The sequence below is a fragment of the Carettochelys insculpta genome, chromosome 26 (assembly GCF_033958435.1).
Source record: "Carettochelys insculpta isolate YL-2023 chromosome 26, ASM3395843v1, whole genome shotgun sequence".
Classification (NCBI taxonomy): domain Eukaryota; kingdom Metazoa; phylum Chordata; order Testudines; family Carettochelyidae; genus Carettochelys; species Carettochelys insculpta.
The window spans coordinates 5,521,914-5,541,290 of NC_134162.1; the positions used below are offsets into that span (position 1 = coordinate 5,521,914).

At 50.2% G+C, this 19,377-nt stretch overlaps 1 protein-coding gene across 2 annotated transcripts in view; it reads right to left on the reverse strand.

Annotated features, from left to right (window-relative positions):
• BRPF3 (bromodomain and PHD finger containing 3) overlaps positions 1-18,799 on the reverse strand; it is a 45,208-nt gene extending 26,409 nt beyond the window's left edge. For both annotated transcript variants that reach the window (XM_074977535.1, XM_074977534.1), the window contains exons 1-4: positions 18,552-18,799; positions 5,552-6,953; positions 2,776-2,932; positions 240-371 (exon numbers count right to left, since the gene is read on the reverse strand). In XM_074977535.1, the coding sequence (XP_074833636.1) occupies positions 240-371; positions 2,776-2,932; positions 5,552-6,936 (1,674 nt within the window). In that variant the 5' untranslated portion in view covers positions 6,937-6,953; positions 18,552-18,799. The remainder of the gene's footprint in view (positions 1-239; positions 372-2,775; positions 2,933-5,551; positions 6,954-18,551) is intronic.
• Between the last annotated feature and the right edge of the window lie 578 nt (positions 18,800-19,377).

Here is a 19,377-nt window from a genome sequence, read left to right on the forward strand (position 1 = left end):
TGGCCTGACTCTGCCCAGTGCCATCAGTCAGCCTCTCTCTAGCAGTGCAAGAAGCAAGGGTCTGATTGGCAGAGGTACTGAGCACCGGTATCTCCAAAGGCCTTATTGGGAGCTGTGGATGCTCAGCACCTCTGAAGATCAGAAGTTACACAAAGATTTAGCTGCCATGTTTCACTCCCTCCCCCTGCTGCAAGCGGAGGGAGGCCCAAGGCTGCAGGAGAGGCCCGGAATCTACCTACCTGTTCCCGTTTGAGTTTCTCTCTCTTACGGATCAGCTCAATGAGCAGCCGTGCGCGCTCCAAATCATGCCTCAGTTTCTGCCAGTACTTCAGTTCCTCCTTCACTGCGCTGGTCTTCTCATCCTCCTCCTTCTGCAAAGGGAGAGAAGGAGATAAGACGAAAGAGACACACCGGCTCTTGTGCTGTCTGCACTTTCCAAGTGTTCCCGCTGCACCACTCCTATGCCCTTCCTCCTCTCTACTACCATTTCTACCAAGACCCATCCACACTACAAAATCCACAGCACTTAAGCACATTACTTAACACAAGAGCAACCTGATCACGTTCAAACAGGCATTTGGCCTCGTCTGTGCAGACAGTTTTGACCCAGGTTACAGTCGCATTCCAGAAACAGGCGCTAGTGCATGTTCACTTGTACTCTCTCTCCTCTTATATAAGTCACTATTATTTATGCTGCAGTTGAGCTTGATGACCCACGGTGCCTAGCGCTGCACACAGTAGAAATGGTCTCTACCATAGCTTTCCCCCTAAGCTGCATAGCCACACGGCCATGCAGCTTCCCAGTAAATCCTACTTGGCAGCTCTGGGCTGTAGAGAGGAGAGATGTCTGTCTCCAAGCCCTAACACTGCTGGGGCCAGTGGGGAGAAGGACCTCCCTGTAAGCCCCAGCACCGAGCTACTGCGGCCAGCAGAAGGGAGCCGCACTCTGCTGGCCCCAGCCTGGAGCTGTTCCAGCCAGTGCAGGGGAGGCCCACCCACTGCCCCACCTTGAGGCACCCCAGCCTTGAGCACCCTGCTGCACCCCAAAACACTCTTCTACAGCTCTACCCCAAAGCCCACACCTCTAACCCAGAGCCTGTACCCCTGAACCCCACCCTAAGCCCCTCCCCAAATATGGAGACTCCCTCCTACAGCGCAAACCCCTCATGCTTAGCTCCACCCCAAACCTGAACCCCTGCCACAGCCCTTGGCACCCCCCATCCCTCTGTCTCAGCCCTGTATCCCTGAGCCCTATCCCCAACCCAGACCCCACACTCCCAGTCACAGCCTTCACAGTCCTGCACCCCAACCCTCTGCCCCAGGCCTGACCCCCTTCCCATACTCAGAACCCCTTGGTCCCACTCCCACATGAATTTTGTTACGTGCACCAACATGAAGGTGCTGTATCACACATCACCTCCGCATTGGTGCATGTACAAAATATGATTCCACTCGGAGGGGTGGGGAGAAGAATGAGAGGGAACCCTCTTTTCTACCCCAGGAGTCTGCAACCTAGACAATCAGGGAATAGTCTGTACACATGGGAGAAAGGTAGTATTATTATCTCCATTTTTACAGATGGGAAGCTGAAGCACAGAGCGATAGGTAAGTTGCCTGAGGTCGCACAGAAAGAGTCAGAACTGGGAGCTGAACACAGTCACCCCAAGTTCCAGCTCAGTCCTTTAACAACACAGCCAGCCTTCCTCTCTGATGATCCTCTTCTTTGCTTTTAAGTAATTACAAGTTTATACTGATCTATTAAATGTTCACCTGAGATAATTTTAAAAAGACAAATCCAAAAGCCTGCACAAAGGAAATACTGATCATTGACAGTTCTACGGTATCTTTCACCCAGAAGCATTCATTTACAGCGGCCACTTACTGAAAACTGTTAAATCAACACAGGATATTTGGCGCTCCTGTACCCTGACTTCAGTAGTATAAATTACATTTTGCACTAATCAGTCTGCAGTCTCTACACAAGTCTGTGATTTCCACTAAATATGGAAAAATATATGTGCATGATATACACAATACGTTAGCTGCAATTATGGGACATTTTGCAGGATACAGGCATCATTTCACTATTTCACCAGAAACCACTGATCTGGAACACAGCCACTGTTTAACATTGCACATCAGTTTAGAAAAGGAAGCAAACAACCTAAATCCAATTATTATTTAAATAGGGCCATCAAAGTGCAGTAGAGGCTTTGAAAAATTGAAGCTGCAGGAGGAATTATCCAAACTGGAATCTGGCCAGGATTCTAGGAGCTGACACCTTTTGTCTTGTCAATGGGATCTTGAAGGGTCACTATTAGACACTGCTTGGTGTTATGATTCAGGTGAAGTTTGGTCCCACTAGCAGCACATCACGTATTTGCACCATCCCAGGGCACTGATCCCATTCCAGCTCAGGAAGAAGAGTCCCTCTCAGTGAGCCACCAATACCATTTGCTGCAGCACAATGGATGTCACATTCAAGTACTGACCTGGCTTGCCTGACAACGGAAAGCAGCACAGGTTAAGAAAAAGCACCTGTTCTCCATTGTAATTACCTTACAGAACCAGGCTTTTCTCTCTTCTATCTGTATTACCCGTTCCAAAACACTAATTCAATACCCAGAAGTCAGCACCTCTGCTGATGCTCCAATCTTTCCAGTCTCTCTTTCCAGGTTGCCTCATGGTCATTCCCTCACCTCCCCCCCCCCCCACACACATTCCTTTGCTCTCCCATGCTGCTCCAGCCTGTGGCCTGCGAATGAGAGGCAGTACCTGCTCTGCGTTCCGCTGGGACTGTAAGTGAGAGTGCAGGCGCCGGATCAGAGGGACACCATTCCTCGACTGGCGCTTCAGCAGCCAGTAGTTGTGTAGCCGCTGCATAAACTGGTTCTTCCTCTGGAGAGAGAGTCCACTGCAGATTTTATTTAACCTATAGTAAACAAACCAGATCAGCAAGCAGACCACCCCGCACATCAAAGCAATGGTCAAATTCTATGGCCCACCATGGCATGCGTTAAGCTCTCCTGCTCCAGAAACAGTGCAACACAAATTTGCCATGTTGTCTCAATACACAGAAGAATTGTACACCTCATTCATGCCAGTCTGTGCCAGCTGTGCAGATAGCCATCTCTGCCTTCAGGAATGCATTGTTATTTGAATAGCAGCTCTGCTGGAGGCTCTTACCAAACAATAGCCAGAAGTATCCAGTCACCAGTTCAGCTCCAAGGGAGCAGTTAACTTTATCAGGGTCATTTAAGTTTAGCATTATTAAGCTAGGCACACAAAGGAACAAACTCAAATGGAGTCCCAGGACAGTATTTTTAACCATTTAACAATTAGTAGCAGACCATTCCTGTATTTGTACAATGGCCAGAATAATGGGGTCCTGATAATACAAATAATAAACAATGCATTCTATCTTACCGGTTCCCAACAGAACACCGATTAAAATATTAGGGGCACCTAGCTGCACTTTCCAAGATGTTAAAAGAAAACAGAGTTTCACCTCTTGCTCTATGAGGATGTCCCAGCAGAAATACACTAGGCCAAATTCACAGCTGCTCTGACAGCAATGTGGATACTTAGGATCTATAAAAAATACAGTCACAATACTGTGGCTTTAGATCAGCCAAGGGCACCGTAGGCCAGTGAGTGGTCCTCCTGCATCTCAGGGGGTCACAAGGTTGACATAACCAAGAGGGTCTCCCAAGGTAGGGTAGTTTTGTGAACTACGCTGGCGTACCTAGAATTTCCAGGGTGTCCAACTGAACTGCAGCAGCACTATGATGGGCTGCAGAGGGAGCACATGGCTCTCACGGCCAATGTTGTGTGCAATCTGCATGCACCTCACTTCACGTACACTGGCTTTACGTGCATGTCACTTTAGTAACAGCAGAAGGAAAAAAAACCTATGCAAACGGAAACAGCAGAATCTAGCAATCCTGTGCGTGAGCAATGGTAAACGAAATGTCTCACGGGCCTCACTTAGAACCCGGATGCGCCACAGCTGCAAGCTGTCCATCACTGCTTTAGATCAATAAGACGTTGCTTGTCACTGAGGCCCTGTTCATCCAGTGGCTTGCAAACAAGTCCGACACTATTTTAGAGCACAGTCAGAGCCCACCATGGTTTATGGTACTCTTTGTGAGTTATAATTAGAGCTGAGAGACGTTTTTCAGAGGACACTTTTCCTCACAAATAAACACAGATTCAGGTCAATCAAAATATTTCATGAATTAGTGTCGGCTTGGCAAACTATTTAGGTTGAAGGAAAAAAGGAAAAACAATTTGGAAACATCAAAATTCTGTGTGCTGACATTGTGGAAACACACCCTTTGAATGTTTTACACTAGATTTCTGACTTAGGTGACACTAGGTTTGACAAGGCCCAAGGTGAAGATGCTGCTTCCTCTCATACCTATAACCCAGGCAAGGGTTAGGGCATTCACCCAGGATGACACCGCTTCAAATCACTCCTCTGCTTGAAGTGGTGCTGGGACTGGAACCTAGGTGTTCCCCAACTCAGGTGAGTGCCTTCATCAATGAACTTTTCGCCATCTGAGGGTGAGTCTCTATCAGTCTCTCCTGTTGAAACTGTTCTGCTGTGTACAAATCATTTAAAAGCTCAATGAAGCAGGAAACCCTTCCCCACCACCAGGAGGAAGCCCTAACCACAAATCACTTTTTCACTATCTGGCCCAATGAATCAACAGGAGAGACTGAGAGAACTCCACCCTGGCAGAGCCAATAGACCAATGGTCAGGGGGCATAACTGCGAGGGGAAGACCTGGGTCCAAAGCCATGCCTCACCTCAGGAAGAAGAAGGATTCCAACCTGAGTCTCCCACATGCTAGCTGAGTGCTCTAACCCGTGGATACGCTGGGAGGTGATAGCACCTTCTCTTCAGTTGTTTAAACACCAGCAGTCCCTAAGTCCCCTTGGTGACCCAGCTCCATTTGCCTTAATTTAAAAAAAATGTTTATAAAGGGCCAAGAATCAAAATAAAGCACTTTGTTTAAACCACAATGGCTTTTTTAAATGGCCAGCAAAGTGAAAACCAGTTCTTTCCCCAGCTCTGGGGTTTGTTTGTTAAGAATCTCATGGGACGGGGCAACAAGTTGTAGCACAATCTGGACATAACTGCTGAAAAAAATTAAGAAGAGACACCCAATAAAAGGTGTCACCTCCCACACCTTGTGACACAACTACCATGCCAACAACCACTGCGTGCAAAAAGGGGGTCTGAGCCTGCTGCTGCTGCTGCTGCAGGTTTTTGAACGTGGTTATTGCCAGCTGACATGTGGACAGATCTCACAGGCAATGTTCCCCGTAAGGTGAGCGCTTGGTCAACTGCCCAGGAGAGATTCAGGGGCTGTCCGGCTGGTTAGCAGAGGGCCCACAGCTGCCCACAGCCAGCAGCCTGTGTTTCTATTAGTGGTGCACATCTGCACGTGTTGGTGCACACAACAAAATTTAGTCCGCCCATGTATAGAAAAAATTAGAGTGAATATTCCCAAGTACCCAACGCAGCACCCGGGCCAGCACTCACCTGTACGAGGGGATCTGTGTGACCGTCACCAGGGGCATAGATGAACGCCCATCTGCCAGGTCACAGGCTTCCTTTGCAATCTTCTGCTTCAACTTCACTTTGCTCTTCTTCATGGATCCCTTGGGGATGCCATTGCTGTCTTCCTCCTCCCCTTCCTCCTTTGTGCCATCCTCCTCCCCTTCACTGATTGCAGCCATCGACCCTTTTTTCATCATCCCCGGTGGGGAGTGAGCCCCACAATAAGCTGTCTTGCGCACGGTGAAGGTTGTGCCATTGACGCTGGTCTCCCTCATGGGTTCTATCTTCATGAAGAGGCCGGCCCGCTGGGCACAGGTGACATGGAAGGCTGTGTAGCAGTTCATCTTATGGCACTGGATAGCCGCACCTAGGCCCTTCTGCTTGCAGATGTAGCAAGTCAGCTTCCAGCGTGCCGGCGGGATGTTGTTTATCCCTTCGATGGGCTCCAGGAACACAGTGTTTGCAAAGCAGACCTCAGGGATCCAGATAGCGCAAACAACATGGGCCCAGAGGCCGTCACTGGTCTGCTTGAAGGCTCCACCTTTGTTTGGGCAGAGAACACAATCGACCGGGCGAGAAGGGGACTGTAGGCAGCAGCGGCAAAGCCACTGGCCTTCGGGGATATAGGGCACACCGTAGCATTCCTGGTGCACAGCCAAGTTGCAGATGTCACAGAACAGGATGACGTTGCTGTTGTGACACTCGTCATCCATGCAAACGCAGCAGACAGCATCCTCGTCAATCAGGGACTGCTGGGCACCATTGTTGCGGCTCTCCAGGTACGACTCCTTCTCCAACCGGTCCACCAGCAGCTCAAAAGCTTCAGCAGAAACCATCCCATAGCCGTCGTCCTTCCTCTTCTCATTGATCATGTCCAGCCAAGCCAGATCCTCCTCATCCATATCATACTCCACATCTGCATCGAGGTCCTCTGGAGGTTTTTCAATGTACCGGTAATATGCTGCAGGCAGAGGCGGGGCGTCTGGCTGGCTGAAAGAGTCCATCACCCGGAAGCTGGGCTGGGGTAAGTGGAAAGATGTCCCTTGCGCATGTTTGGAGGATGACTCTTTCTTTTTGCCTTTAGAAGGAGTTTTCTTGGACTTGGAAGGGAACAGGGGCTGCTCGCTATTTTCCTTGTTGCTGTTGCACTCGGTGATATCCTGGGCCGTCAGTTCATCCTCTGTGATGATCTTCAGGGGATCATAGATGCTAATACGATGGAGCCGTCCATCAATATCAACCTCCACTATCCTCTGGGCTTGGGCATACGTCAGAGTCTCCCGGGTGGGCGAGCATTTCAGGCTATACGGTGAGGGGGAACGTCTCCCTTCGGGGTTCTGCCGGGACCTCCTCCGAGGCTTCCTCATAGCTGCACCTGGAAACCCTGTAACACAACCCACACAGAATACAATTTAAGCCAGCAGCAAAGGAAACTGTAAGCAGCACAGATTCAAAAACGTGCTCCATGCAAGAGGACTGAAACCTGTCCGCTAGCGGCTCAACTAATTTCAGATTCACTACAGCGTCAAAAGCATTTCCTCCCTCGATAGATACCAGGGGGAGCACACCCGCCAGGTCGGCCATTTCTCCCATAATGTTTAACATTGCATACCAAAGCCCCTTCAAGCCCCTAGCTCTGTTATCTTTTCAGAGGATTGACACATACCACTGTACAACCAGCTGAGAAAGGCTGGAATGAGTTTGATGGCATTGAACCTAGTGGTTTGCTCAGCTCCCAGGTGAAATTCCCACCAAATCCAATAACACTTTCTATATCTGCTGGTGTTGTCCGTATAGTAATAAATTCATGCTGTACATGAATTTTTCTCCATGTTCTTGTGCCTGCTATTATTTTTATTTATCTCCAGTAACACACAAAATAGGCTAGCAATTTGCTAAACTTAAAAGCAGCTAAGCAGTTCCTGCCCAGTAAGGCATGGTACTGTTTTTACTCAACAAACGCGACAATATTTCCAAAGTTCAGTGAAGAAACAGCTGAGAAGTTTACAGACGAGGTTTATATATCGCTTTCTGCAAGTTATTCCCAACTCCAGAGAGCGTAGATAAGGATGTCCTTTTTACTGCTCCTAACACAAGAACTAGGGGTCACCAAATGAAATTAATCAGCAGAGGATTTAAGACCAACAAAAGGAACACACACTCAGCCTGTGGAACTCTTTGCCAGTGGATGTCGTGAAGGCCAAGATTATAGCAGGGTTCAAAAAGCTAGATAAATTCATTCGGGAAAGGCCCATCAATGGCTCTTAAACAGGATGGGCAGAGATGGTGCCCCTACCCTCTGTTTGCCAGAAGCTGGGAATGGACTATTTGACGATTACCTCCTCTGTTCATCCCCTCTGAGGCACCTGGCATTAGCCACTGTCAGCAGACAGAATACTGGGCTGGGTGGAAATTTGGTCTGACCCAGTATGGCCACCGTTACGTGAGTTCTAGCCACAGGGCTACATAGGGGAACCTGTGTTTTTTAAAGCAGAGTCAGTCACAGTTCCTTGGCTAAGGTTGTAACCAGCATTCATTATGGGCTCTATTTTCAACTGTACTGTAAAGCAGCCCACAAAAATATTCATTTTGCAAATTATGACACAGGCTCAGAGTGCTGCATTAGGTATGGCTGCAAAACAATGATTTTGCAATGGGATATGGAAAGGTTTAGAAGAGATTAATCAGGCTGTTGAAAGTTGTCTCCTGGCTCTGGAACACTTCCAGGGTATCTATTGAAATAGATCAGTAACATGCTCTTCAGTCAGCACAATTCATGGGGCAGCTTGGGAATATGATTTATCTTCACTTTTTAGTGTTGCAAATAAGGGTGCAGGTGTGAAAAGAAAGCAGGGGTGGCTAGACCACACTCTTAGACAACCAGCATCCAGTATAGTCCGTCAAGCTCCCACATGGAACCCGCAAGTAAAAAGCAGAAGAGAAAGATCTCAGACAAGGTGGAGATCTACTGAGACTGAAGGACAACAACTGGGGGACTCCTGGGATCAACTAGAAGTTTTGTCCTGAGACAGAGGGAAGTGGAGGAGACCTGAAGATGACCTATGCTTCACTTGGCATACAAGGGTTTAAGTCAAGTGTCAGAAGAGGTGCTTCTTTTAAACGGTCAAAGAAATAAAATAAATTCATACATAATGGGTATATGAGTCCTGATAAAGCTCTCAAACAACGAGCATTAATATTCACTGGTAAAATACAACAGAGATGCTGATGACTGATGCTTGTTCATTCACTGTGGCACTTTTTTGTGGCTTGAAAACAATGACAGAAATTACCGAGACCCAGGGACCTCAGTCCTCCATCCACCTGTTCAGCGATCCCTTTATACGGCACATCAGCAGTTTTTAATGGCAAACTCAGATCATGAAAAGTTACAATTTGCAAACCAATTTGGGTCTGAAATAAACAGACTTCAGGGACCTGGTGGAAACGTGGAGGTTCACTTGGTTAACCCCTAGCTCTCTCTCCACAGTGAGAGCTGACCCCTCTTGTATGCTCCAGAGAGCATGTAGGTAACTAGCCCTGTGCGTGCTTCTGGACATGCACAACAGGGCGAAACTGGCCTAGCAAAGACAGAGGAAGAACTTGGGCTACGTCTACAGTAGGCTAAGAAAGCTGATCTCAGATATGCAATTCTAACTACAGCAACTGCACAGCGAAAATCATCATGTCCACGCTCAGCTAACTTGGCTGTCCAACACATGCAAAATCGAACTGCAGAAGATCGACCCTGAGCAGGTCGATCTTCTGAGGTACGGTAGACTTGGCCCTTAGCCATATAGCAGGGCAGATGTAAGGGCAAAGCATGTGTTCCTTCTGCTATTCAGTGACATTTTCAAGGAAACACAGTGGGTGACAGTGAGGTTAGGTTTCATATCTAGGCTCAACATGTGGAAGGAGAATCTTTTCCTACCAAACACTTTTCAAACAGCAAGCACAACATGCTTAGGGTGGTGACTTTTTAACAGACAGAGAAAGAATGGTCTGCTGGAACCAGCAGGTTCAGTGGGAACTGAGGCAGCTGGAGAGAGGAAAGAAAATACCAGTGACAGAAATGCTGTGCAGGACAGATGTGAGAAAGCAAGATGGGAACACGACTAGGAAGCCGGATAAATCACTTGAGACGTGCAGGGAAAAGAGACCCAGAAAGACGGGGAGAGGAGAGAAAGAAAAACAAAACCTGAAAGACTTCTGAAAAGATACGTGGGCATCTGCCTTATCTCTTGCTGCATGGAGGGTGTGCATAGGGCCTGAACTGCTGCCTCACCCATATTTCAGTTCAATATATAAATTCAGCCCTGCTTACAGAATTTGCAGCCATGAAAAGCCATTTTAAACTGTGTGTTTAGCCCACTGCATGACTTCTGGTTTGTAACGGGCCTGACCTTGCAAATACATATTCACAAGAGACAAGAATGAGTGAGGGCTTGGGATCAGGCCTTCAACAGTAAACAGTCAGGTCTGTTGGTGGAGGGAAACGAGTTCTAGGAGGGTTGCTTCTAGGTCTGGAGAATTAATATGCAGCAGCATGGGGAGTCAAGGTTGCAGCCAGGACTAACAGAGTATCAAGCACTAATCAGCAGGTAATAAAGGTGCCAATTTAGTTTGTCCTGAGAGCTTCTGGATGTCTCCAGGGGCTGGACAATAGAATTTTTAAATCAAATAAAATTATAAATGGGGTATTTTTGTCTGCAAATTAGAATACAAGAAAACCATGACTAACAGCCATACTCTCAAAATTCAAACCGATAAAAGTACACAAAGGTGTCCACCTTAAAAACGTGATGGAAGGGAAAGATAACGAGTACAGACCAACAGCAGTCATTGTTAATGTCGCATCTGAGAAAAAGAATTCGTTAAATAAATTTTAAAAGCTGGACCTGCTATAGCATGGGCTCAATCAACTGCAAAATGGTGGGATGTGCTGGATACCTTATTGAGGCAATCTGCATAAGTTAGTTGAGAAATTATGCAAAAGATCTGAACTTTGGGATGGTGGTTAGGAAGAAATGAACTCAATCAAAAAAAAGAGGAGGTCCCTTCAGCAGAGACCAGTTCTTCTTAGTCAACTTCTTTTCCAACTTATCACCTGTAAACCAACAGAGTTTCTTCTGTACATTCCTTTCTAATTGTTACTGCCCTCCTTCCCCACCGCATCTCAGTCAGGCCTATAAAGTCAACTGGAAAACATACAAGGGAGGAATGGAAAACGAAGACTTTAGGGACAAAAGTGAAACAGAAGCCTAAAGAATTTAAACAGGCCCCAAGTTTGGAAAAACAGAATTAGGTTCCACAGCTCATGCAACTAACTGAACAGGCAGTCTAACCAATCACAACATTTACCTCCTTCTTAGACCGATTAAGAAAAGTTGTTTCTCTCTCATCACATGTGATGAAGTGGGTGTTTGCCCATGAATGTTTACGCCCAAATACATTTGTTAGTCTGTAAGGTGCCACAGGAATCTGTGGTTTTTGTGGATACAAACTAACATGGTTGTCCCTCTGAAACGTCTCATTACAATTGACAGTCATTAGAAAACAAGGCGAAAACATACAATCACGTAATACAATGCAGAAACATCTAAAATATTACTGAAACTGCTGCCAATGAGAGCTGAGTGGCTGGGTCAGAGAGGGCACCTGAACCCAAAAAGGGTCAGGATGTCCGTATGAGGAACCATCTCCGAATCATGGCTCCACAACAGTGAAACAGTCTGAAACACGGCTAGCCAAGCACTCCAGCTGGCCTACATTAAAGGAAATGTGCCATTCCTCCTAGCCCTTGTAAAACATGCTATGATCTCAAAGAAGGGCTCCAAAGGGCATACATGTGTGCCAAAACAGTTGCTTTCAGCAGGGCTAAGTACTGTCGTGGTCTGACCTGTTTTAGTCCCAACATGAACAAAGCTTGCCAGTGTAACAGCATGAAGGTTCAGTCAGTCCTCATCTTGCTGTCCCATGGGGCACAGGGAGCTTTTCAAAAATCTCTCATATTGCACTGGTTCTGGGAACTGGGGGCTAGGTACCTAGAAAGCACCACAACTGACCCAAACAGCACAGCCATTACACACGCATGGAACCATTTGTGTTCAACTCTTTTCTATCCCACCCAGTACATTGAGGAGCAGCTTGATTCTCAAGTGTAAAAGTGGCCTGACAGAGAGCCAAGTGCCATCCTGATTTACATTCATGATATGCTGGACCTACCCCTTCCGGAATTTCATCACTATTTTCCAGGGCTACCACACTCCACTCCACCAACCCACCATGCTGCCTCTACGCCCCTGCTATCCCTTGCCACGCCGGTCCTACAATACCCAGCCCTTCCCTTCTGCTTCCTTGATGCCATAAAATATTTCTCCTCCCATGCCATCACGCCACACTTCTAATACTGTCCCAGTGAGACCCCGTCACATTCTACTGGTGTCCTTCTGGGGCCATTCCACCATGTTCACAAAATAATTCCTTCTTCCCTAGCACCGGCCACTATGAATATCCCTCCTAATCCGTTCCCAGTGCTTTGATCCTTGTTTAGGTGGCTACAGGTGTCACCTTTCCTCTATTTCCAGAGAAGCAAGGCCACCACCCCTCCATTTTGCCTCTAGGCTTTGCTACTTGCGCAGTCTCTCCTACTATCACCAAAGCAGGTTCCTAGTCTAGTAACATACTTGTCAACAGCCTACACGACAGCCATTTGCTCCTCTTCCTCCACCTGATTCCAACCATCCCCCACCAGCAGAGCCACCAACGAAGGTACAGATCGCCACAGTTTCCATCCAGCAGGACTGGAAGGAACGCAGAGACTCGTATGCATGGGGTGATTGAGAGATGGGGGGAAGTGTTTAAATGCATGAAATGGCATTGCATGTTCTGTCTGTAAGAGTGGATTAGCTGATGTGGAGAGAATTAAGATGGAATAAGAATGGGTGCCATAGAGTCAGAATCCCTCAGTGAATGGGAGCTGGGGTACCAGGGTGCCACACAATGAGTAAGAATATGACTACACTGCTGAGAAGATTGACCTGCTCAAGGCTGATCTTCCAGAGTTTGATTTCATGCAAATGGTAGAGATGTGAGAAATCAAACTGTCTGGGGATGGCAGTTGACCCTGGTACTCCTCGCTATCAAGGACCCCTTCCATCAACTTCCCCCTGTGTGGATGGTCAGGTAAGTCAATTGCAGATAAGCCTATTCTAGCTACACAATTGCCATAGCTAGGACTGCATATCTGCAATTGACTTAGCCTCCTAGTGTAGACAAAGCCTATGAGCACTATCTGAATGGGTGCCCCATGGAAAACAAAAGTGTGCCCTGGAAACTGTTGTGTTTTATGATAGATTTGGGGATCTTCTTGGAGAGGTTCTAATCTGGCCATGTTTCCCTTTGATGAATTTCTTGGGCTGGCCTAGAAGGCTGAACAATGTGTCATCAGCTGAGAAGATGGCGGACTCCAAACAGGCACTGTTTCTGAAAGCTTAGGCCCCTTGATTCTTGTGTCAGTGAGCAAGGGGAGAGAAAGCAAAAAGAAAACACCAGGCATCAACTGAGGCAAAGGTGTAAATCAAGGCCAAGATGTCACATTCTGCTTCCTTTGGTTACCCCCAAATAATCATGCCCAGGAGCACCAGGCATTAGTGAACAGAGCAGCCTCCATGTTATTCAATACAGGTTAAGTGGCTACAAAAATTAGTACCACCCATGATTTAATAATAGATGAGGCCCTTGATATTGTATGCAGTCTGAATGATATGGTGGGATCTTTGCTGGCACATTTGATTCCAGCTGTTTATTTCAGTATGAAACAAAAAAGTACCAAGGGAGACGTACAGCTATGCTTTTTGCATCTGATCTCAAATGCAGGCTGTCCCCGCATCACATGGAGATCTGAGCGTGTACGCCAGATGCAGGAGTTCTGGGAGGTGGCTCCAACAGGTTGGCTGTGGAGGCTGACATATGCTGATCCAAAAGCCCACTGTGGGAAAAATCAGATTCCTCATCTCAATGGCACTAAAGTCACCAATAATGGTCTTTGATTTCAACATCCCCGTAGATGAAGATTCTTCTGGTGCATTCCAGAATTTCATGCCATGAAAAGCACAAAATTGCCCCCACCAAATTGCAAGTTCCATTTGTAAGGAGCTTGCTTGCATCAGGGAAAGAGGCTAGAATGGAGGATATTTCCTCTGTCCGGGGACAACCGTAGGCTCCTTCCATTTGAGATCAGGGTGTGCCCATCCCACTGGGATGAGGAATGTGTTTTGATCATGTGCTCTAGAGCAGTTGTTCTAAACCCATAGGCTGTGGCCCAATCAGCACACAGCTACAACTTACAACCCATGAGACAGCCTCAGAGCCACACAAATAGTGTGTGTGTAAATATGAATAATCTGGCCCACGTAACACACAGAAAGTTGCATATATGGCCCACAACGGTAAACTAGTTGAGAACCGCTGCCCTAGAGGCTGATGGAACCAGTGAATTTCCAGGTTTTGAGAAGGCTGTTCTTCCAACTGATCCCTTTGTTTATAGCTCAGTAAGCCTTTATAACAATTTCTTTTTCCTCCATTTCAAACGACAACGCCTAAAGCTGTAATGTCCAACCAGTTCTGAAGCAGTAGCCACTACAGCAGCTACTGTAGTGAACTTGCCACATTATTCTGACAACATATTTATTGGTCAAGCCACCTAGCCACACTCAACCAGCCAAACAGCTACATGCGGCTAGTGGGTATCATGTTAGATGCCACGACCTTAAAAGCCCTCTCTCCCTGATGTCTTTGGTCTCACAAATTACCTTGGTGAACTGTGGCAAACCAAACAACAGTGAAGTCTGCTAACGCATTGGAAGAAGAAGTTTAAAGCAGAGCCTGAACAACTGTTGCATGCAGAACTCTTAAGATCATATGCTGTGGCTGCGCTAAGAAAGGTTTCTTCACTTCCACCACAGCATCTGCAGCGTCTCGCACAGCAAAACTGTTCCAAGTGACAGCTGACAGCTTGGTGCATCCTCACTTTCTCCGCTTGGTTGCCAAATTGTGTTTCTCTTGTGAAGTTTTCATGTTACTTTCCAAACTAGAGCAATTTTGTCTGTATTGGGCTATGCTATGTCTTGAGAGGGCACACACACAAAACTTTCTCTGCGGAGTTGCAGCCAGTATTGCTTGCTGAGATTATCGAGATGTTGGCCCAGCTCTGTGTCACAACCTATCAACAATCTAATCTGGACACATGATGCTTCCTTCATGCGATAAAATATTTGGGAAAGTCATCATCAAGGGAAGGTTACTTAGGAAGTAATGACAAGGCCACTCTACCCAGTCTTGCTACAGGCCTGGATATGGGGTAGAAAATGCACTGGTTATGTTAGCCGCTGATCTCCTGCCAGAGGTGGACTAAGTGTCCACGCTGGCTCTTGCAGATCTCCCAGAACGCTTCAGTACTGTACAATTGTCTGGCTCCTTCTGCAGATGTTAGCAGGAGGGCTGGGGCTACTCCTGAGCAGCTCCACTACTATCTTTGTGAGAGAATGCAAAACACAGCTCCAGGGAACTGTCGCATGTCACAGTGGATCGCGTGGATCTTGTTTCCAGGGTGCTCCCTGGGACAAGGCACTGTTCCATCTAATTTTCTCAATCCATACGCAGAATAATTTTTGTTATGTGCACCGCGGCATGTTCAGATGTACACCACCATAGAAACACATGCTGCCAGCATTGGGAGCTCAGCCAATCAGCTGGGCAGCACCTGAATCTCTTCTGGGCGGCTGCCCAAGCATTCAGCTTACAGGTCAACAGAGTCAATTCTTTTGTTCAATGCGTATAAGACACTCCACAAAGAGGGTAAAGGAGGAGAGAGGGGCAGTGTTGTATTCAGTACACTGAAGCCATTCAACCAGATATCTCTATCATGTGTGCCCCAGAGAGAGCAGCGAACAAATTATCTAGTGCCTAGATCAGGCACGTCCAACCCGCGGCCCTGGACAGCTAGTAATGCGGCCCCACAAGATCCTAAACTTTTAACATTATTATGTGATTTATATACATTAACTATATTATATATTTTATATGCAGCCCAAGACAATTCCTCTTCACTCAATGCGGCCCAGGCAAGCCAAAAGGTTGGACGCCCATGGCCTAGATGAACTTAGAGATAGGGGGATGCAACCCAATCCAGATAAGACTGAGCTAATGTTGATAGGCTGGAGGAATCACCTGGAATTGTTTGGGGATTTTATTGTAACATGTGTTACCAGACAGGTACGCCACGAGAGGCTGTTATATCCTAGGTTGCTCTGGACAGCCCAGTAGCAGAGGTGGCCAAGAGGGCACTTCACCTGGCAAGATAAATGCAACATTTTTTCTCCAAAATGGAGTCTGCCACAGTTTCCCATGCCACGAAAACTGCAGTGATGTGCTCTCATGGGGCTGCATGCTAAGGCCATTCAGAAGCTGCAGCTAGACCAGAATCCTCCAGTCTCTTTATTAAATGGAGCTGCATGATGGGAACACATTTGATCAGTGCTCCATGATCGGAACGGACTTCCAGTAAGCTCCCAGGTGGAATTCAAAGTTTTGGTTTTGCCTATGAGCAGTGACCCAACCCCAATCCAACCGTGACCTCCATTCCCCGCTGAGTTGCAGTAGCCCAGCACCGGCCCTCATCTGGCCCCAGTGGCATGGCCTTGGCTCCCAGCCAGCCACAGCCCCCATTTGGGCCTGGCAGCCCAGCCTGGTCTCCATCTGGCCCCTGGTGTTTCCCCCACCCCCAGGTGCTACTTTGAGGAGAGAGAGCTGGGGGAGTCCTCCCTTCTCCCAGTAACTCCAGAGCAACCTCCTTCACCCCAGACCCCGGCCCTATTCATAGTCTTATCCCCAGAGGGAGACTTCACACACATGCATGACAACCTCCTGCCCCAGCCCTGAGCCCCTCATGCCTGGTCCCACGCCAGAGTCTCACCCCTGCAGCTGGAGCCCTCAAAGCCCAGCACCCCAACCCTCTGCCCCAAGCCTGAGCCTCCCCCCACAGTACGAACCCCATGGCCCCACCCTCTCCACATTAATTATGTTATATGTGCACCATTATTAAGGTGATGTGTCCCACATCACCCCCATTTTGGTGCACATAACAAAATTCATTTCACTTGGGGCAGGAAAAATGAGAGGGGACTCTGCTCAACAAAGGGGTTAAGACCTACACTGATAATTCTGAACGTAGTACAATTCAGGACAGTGATTAAACTGAACTGTATCACTTTTCAGCAAGGCACGGTGCAGAGACCAAACCACTGGAAAGCATATGCAATGAGCTGCATCAGGTGTAAGCAGGGGATTCTCTGCCCACTATGAGAACGGAGCATGCAATGGGCACTATCAGGGCTCTGTTAGAAAGCCTTGCTCTCAAGGTGCTTGCTGCATACAGAGAAAAGTGGCATGTCTTCACATGGGGGCTGTCTAGGCTACCAAAGTAGAGACAGCGCACATGCAGTGAGCTATGTCAGGTCCCAGCAGAACCTCTGTTCCCATGGTGAAGATAAGTGTCTGCAGTGACCTGAGTCAGGCTTCAGTAATGGCCCTATTAAGGGGATATGTTGTGTGCAATGAAATGTGTAAAGACTCAGGAGGGAACTCCACTCAGAGGTATGGTGGATGCCTTAAGCTGTGCCCTGTCTCAGCAGGGCCATCCCCCAATGTGAAAGTGGGTGAGTCCCTGACAGGGTGACACATGCTGTAAGTTGTGCCAGGTCTCAGCAACACCCCCACCCCACGCAGAGTTGGCACAGTGCATGTTGTAAGCTGGGCTAGGTCTCAGCACTCCCACCTGGCAGAACTGAATCAGCCCATGGGGGGCAGTGTATGCCATGAGTTATGCCAGGTCTCAGCAGTTCCCCTCCACCCCCCGCCCCCGGCGGAGTTGGATCAGCCCATGGAGGGGGGTGGATGCCATGAGCTGTCCCAGGTCTCACCAGTTCCGCCCCACCCCCCGACGGAGTTGGATCAGCCCATGGAGGGCGGTGTATGCCATGAGCTGTGCCTGGTCTCAGCAGTTCCGCCCCCCCCCCCCCCCCGACGGTGTTGGATCAGCCCATGGAGAGGGGTGGATGCCATGAGCTGTCCCAGGTCTCACCAGTTCCGCCCCACCCCCCGACGGAGTTGGATCAGCCCATGGAGGGCGGTGGATGCCATGAGCTGTGCCTGGTCTCAGCAGTTCCGCCCCCCCGCCCCCGGCGGAGTTGGATCAGCCCATGGAGGGGGGTGGATGCCATGAGCTGTCCCAGGTCTCACCAGTTCCGCCCCACCCCCCGACGGAGTTGGATCAGCCCATGGAGGGCGGTGGATGCCATGAGCTGTCCCAGGTCTCACCAGTTCCGCCCCACCCCCCGACGGAGTTGGATCAGCCCATGGAGGGCGGTGTATGCCATGAGCTGTGCCTGGTCTCAGCAGTTCCGCCCCCCCCCCCCCCGACGGTGTTGGATCAGCCCATGGAGAGGGGTGCATGCCATGAGCTGTGCCAGGTCTCAGCAGGGGGGCGGGGGCTGCAGCATTTCCAGCATTCTCGAGACCTTTCGCGGGGAGAAGCCCTCCTCTGCTTACAGTGGGAGCGCGGGGCGGGGGGAGAGGGCAGCCGGATCTCCGCTGCCATTGGCTGCTGCCGCCGTCCATCCACCCGTTGAGACCAATGGTGGCACAGAACTCGCGACCAGCCAGGAGGGAAGGGCCCCCTTCCCGCCTCGGCCAATAATGCGGGAGAAGGTGGGCGGGGTTACCCTGTTCGGGGGGACAAGATGGCGGGGGGGTTGTTACCCCAGCCTTCACCCCCCGGCCGCCACCCCGTTCCAGTCCCCCGCCATACGATGCCGCGGAGTCGGCCGCGCTCCCACCGGCCCCGAGCGCGCCCGGCTCGACCCCCGCGCCCCGGGTCACCTTCCCGCGAGCCCCGGCGAAGGGGCGCCGGCCCCGCGGTTACCTGGCCGCGCCGCCGCCTGCTCCTCCGCCGCGGCGGCTCCGACTCCCGCCCCGGGCGGGCTCACAGGGGTGGGGGGAGACAAGATGTCGGCTGGGCCGGGGCTGTTCCGCCGCCTCCGCTGCTGCCGCCTCAGCGCCGCCCCCGCATGCCCCCGCCGCGGCGGCTCCGAGCCTGGGGGCCCCGCTAACTCCGCCGCGGCTCGGGCGGCGGCGGCGGCGGCTGCTGCTGCGGGTGGGGGGGGGAAGCGGGGGGGAGGAGGAGGAGGAGAAGGAGGGGGGGGCAACAAGATGGAGGCGGCGGCGGCGGCAGCGCAGCCCGGCCGAGAGGAGAGGGAAGGCGGCCGCGAGATAGAGCGGCGGGCGGGGGAGGGGGCTGCAGCAGCTTCGCTCCCCCCCACAGGCAGGGCCCGCCCCCCCTCTCTCCCCCCTCCCCGGACACCACAGAGCGGGAGGCCCGGGGGCAGCGGCCTCTGGGGGGGAGGGGAGCCGAGCGGAGCGGAGGCTGCCCGCCTCGAGCGCCCCTCCCCCACCCTGCCTCCATGAGCTCGGAGGGGTGGGGGCGGCAACCCGCTCCGGGCTGAACTGGGGGGGGGATCGGTCTCGACCTCGCCTCCCCCCCCCGGCGGAGGTGGGTCAGCCCATGGGGGGAGGGGCGCGTGGTGTGAGCGGTGCCAACCGTGTGGAAGGGGGGGAGGCGGCGGAATCTCCACTGGGCGGGTGGGGGTCCCTCTGCCCCCGCCCCCCGTGTGCCGAAGGGAGGCGGCCTAGGGGTGACCCCCCCAGGGGTGAACTGAGGTGTGCTCCTGGGGGCAGCTTGGGAGGGACAC